The 3,720-nt window shown below is 33.3% G+C and overlaps 1 protein-coding gene across 1 annotated transcript; it reads left to right on the top strand.

Moving 5' to 3' along the window:
* The first annotated feature begins 342 nt into the window (after window positions 1-342).
* On the top strand, window positions 343-2,823 carry LOC106338588 (serine/threonine-protein kinase pakG-like). The gene is made up of 3 exons (XM_013777528.1): window positions 343-466; window positions 1,976-2,272; window positions 2,378-2,823. Exons 1-3 carry the CDS (start codon window positions 343-345, stop codon window positions 2,821-2,823), a joined length of 867 nt encoding a protein of 288 aa, XP_013632982.1.
* The last annotated feature ends 897 nt before the right edge of the window (window positions 2,824-3,720 follow it).

Below are 3,720 nucleotides of genomic sequence, written 5' to 3'. Positions count from 1 at the left end.
TACACATAAGTCAGTATGTAGTGCCAAATATTTAGCTTTTTTTTCATTCATACTCAGACTTCTTCAATACAATAACATGAGGGAATTATTCATCCTCTTAGGCAATAAGCATAACCAAACACAGATAAATAAGCTAAATAAGATAGGTCTTCACATGGAGGTGACAGCGAATTCGAGACGATGCTTGAATGCGTCGGGGGAGCTTTCACGACAAATTCGAATAGCTTGAGAATAGTCACATAATGTGACGTTGAGGTCCAGACCCCATCTACCAAAATTACCGAGGTAATTTTGCTTGCATCTTCAGGTCCCGTAGAGACCGCTCCGCAAGATGACAAGACGATGAAGGAACTGAAGCAAGCATTCAGGAACAAGCCTGAGAAAACAACCCTTGCCACTGGAAGAGGATATGGTGGTAAAAATGTGGCCTCAGAAGAGGAGGATGATCGAAACAGAGTCTTGTCCGGTGAACCCAATCCATATTTAACTAAAATACTATAGATACTAGGTAATTCTCTCATGCTCATGCATGAATATAAGTATTTTAAAATAAATATATTACAATAACTAATTAATATTTAATTTCAGTTTAAATAATTTATATGCATAATTTATATTAATAATATTATATTTTTGAATTATAAGTGTGATTTGGTATATGTAATATCTAGTCGGTTTAATTACCACTTGAGTATATTAGATTGCATCTACTTCTTTGAATTCAACCATAATATTTTATTTCTATAAATATATTCATATTTTGATAATTTTTTAATTTTACATTTAGGTTGGTTGTTCTACTAAATATATAAATATATTTTAGTGAGATATGGTATAACATAATATATTTTTATTTTGAGAATCAAATAGACAATATACACTAAAGTGTGGATTGATTAAAAATTACATAAAGGAATATAAAGATAATATTTTGCATCTCATGCAAAGATATTTTACCAAAGAAATAAATTGTTAAAATTATTTCAAATTTTATGTTTATTTTAATATGTTTGAAGTATCCATAACTTATATGTATAAAATTAATAAAATATTATTATAAAATAATAGTATTTTTTATTTTACTTTTAATATCAAGATTATTTTAGTTAACTTTCCTTTTTGATGAAATCACATTATATATAAATATTATTAAAAATCCGTTTTTCAAAATTGCAAAATTTTCCTTTTAATTATATATGTTATTGGAAAGAATAAATATTAATTAAATTAAAATCTAATTAACAGAAACTATCAAATTAAAAGGAAAATAAATTTAATAACGATAATTAAATATAATATTTTAAATTAATTAAGGTATCTCCGCGATCAATCATCGTAAAAATTAACGGTAGAGCTACACGTAGGAAACTAATTTTTCAAATAATATTATAGAGATTTCATATATAAAATTATTTTATATTTAGATTAATGTGGCCGAATTCAACTGTAAAAGTGAATTTTAAAACGGATTTTTGGAAAGATTATAGCTTTTTGGATAAGAATATATACTTGGTTTTACGTTTCAAAAAATCAAATACTAAACAAGTATTGAACTCATAGAAAACATAAATAAAACACTAAAATAATTTAGTTACAAATAGTTAAATAATGTGCCAAAAGTTTAAATTGACTAATAGCAACACATAATTGAAATATAAATAAGGTGCCAAAAAAGAAGAATTTGACTGAATATCAAAAATTAATAATGGGCCAAAAAAAACATTTGACTTTGAACATACATTTTAATTTCCGGTCAACATATAATTTTGTTTCATATTTACATATATGCAAATAAACTCCTAACTACAACTGAAGTCACACCTAGCTTAATTACTTACCAATCAAATTTTCTAATATATATATGTAATGCTTTAGAAGTAATGTTCACAATCTCTAAAGTCTCTCAAGTAAAATTAAAATAAAAACAAACCCTAATTCTGTAACTTCATCATGTCATATGGTTCGTGGTTTTTAGACGAGACTCCATTACCAAAACTAGGCTTTCTCGGCCAAGGCAACAATGGCTATGTCACCCTGGTTCGAAACGGCGATGGACTACTCATGGCTAAGAAAACATCTTTCCTCAAATACTCAGAGGATCTCGAGAAAGAAGTAAGGATCATGGATCGCTTCTTTTCAATCAATTTCAACACCGTGAGAGCCACGAGCCCTGCAGTTTCCTACGAAACCATGCCATTCAACGTGAAAGTCTGTTGCATTCACATGGAAGTCGCACCACATGGTTCACTCAAAGACATGCTGACCAAAGCCGGTGGGACATTACCGGAGAACGTCATCGGTTATTGCATTTTCCAGGTTCTTGAAGGGCTCAGGGATCTTCACCAACACGGTTATGTCCATTGTGATCTCAAGCCAGAGAACATACTCATCTTCCCGAGCTATGCTCATGAAGATCTTTGCGAGCTCAAACTTGGTGACTTCGGTTCGGCTAAGGAACCCAATGGACCTGATCCAGTGAATGGGTCTTTGTTCGAGGACAATCCGGAGTATTTGGCTCCTGAGGCAGTCGGGCCACGTGGAGTGATCTCATCGGCGGTTGATATCTGGTCCTTTGGTACCATGGTGATGGAAATGATGGGGGTTACTATAAGAGGAAGGAGTGATTACGTGCCGAGGACTCTATCGCAGATGACTTGGTACTTTGTGAGGAGATGTAGAGAGCGCAATCCGGAGGCTAGAGCCACCGCGGAGGAGCTCATGAGTCATTCTTTTGTTAACCAAAGTCTTGAGGTTCCACCGCTTGAGCTGCTTCCAGTTCCTTCTTGCTTAAGTAATGGAGTGGTTCAAGGAAGGCTTTTCTAGAGGATGTATGCTGGAATGTGATGAAGAGTGCTGTAAGATCGATGGTGGAGATGAGCTGGAAAGGAATGGCTTTGATTTTCGTTAGTGTCAAGTTATTGTTGTTTAAAAGAATAAATTATTGTCGTTTAATTTGCATTTCATTTTGTTTCTTGTGATTAAAAAAAAAAAGCATTTTGTTTCTTATTAATATAAAGGTAAACTATGTTCTTATAGCATTGTGATCCGTGTTTTGAATCAATATATTGTTGTGTTCTTATAACAAACGTCCAAGACATGGACATTTTATTACAATATAGCGGAACACTTTCTAAACCGTTGGTAATCATCACACCTTCCAGGTTTCAACATATCTCATCAGATGATGAAAATTGTTTTATACATAAAGGATTATAAATAGCGAGTTGAGATGAAAAGAACTGTGTTAGGAAAAATTATACTACTCAAATAAAATTGCGGTAGGTTTGTAAATCTATATTATAATATATCAGTTTTTGCTCACTCCTCAGCGCGCCACGTCATCGTTTTGTGGACCACACTTTTAAAAAGTGTGAAAAAGTGTCAAGCCTATGGCTCGAACCCGGGTTATTGAGATATAAACACCAACATTTATACCACTAAGCTAACTGATACCTTTGTACATTAATGGCCGAACCTAATATATATTTATGAAGGTCGGAAGCTCTTGCCCCTCGGCTTCCTTTGAGGGTCTTGAATCTTTGTGACACGTCAGCAACTCCTTTATGTTTGTGGGTCCCACATTTACATAAAGTCTCTCCGATATTTTAGATTTCCTGAGATATGGTTGAGACGAGACGTAGCTCTTCGCTTCCAAGCGTTTCTGTTCTTCTTCTTTATCTCCTGAACTGTGTCTTCATCGTCTCTACGCTCTACCAAGCG

This window comes from Brassica oleracea, chromosome C4 (assembly GCF_000695525.1).
Source record: "Brassica oleracea var. oleracea cultivar TO1000 chromosome C4, BOL, whole genome shotgun sequence".
NCBI lineage: Eukaryota > Viridiplantae > Streptophyta > Magnoliopsida > Brassicales > Brassicaceae > Brassica > Brassica oleracea.
This window is presented reverse-complemented; position numbering and strand designations above follow the sequence as displayed.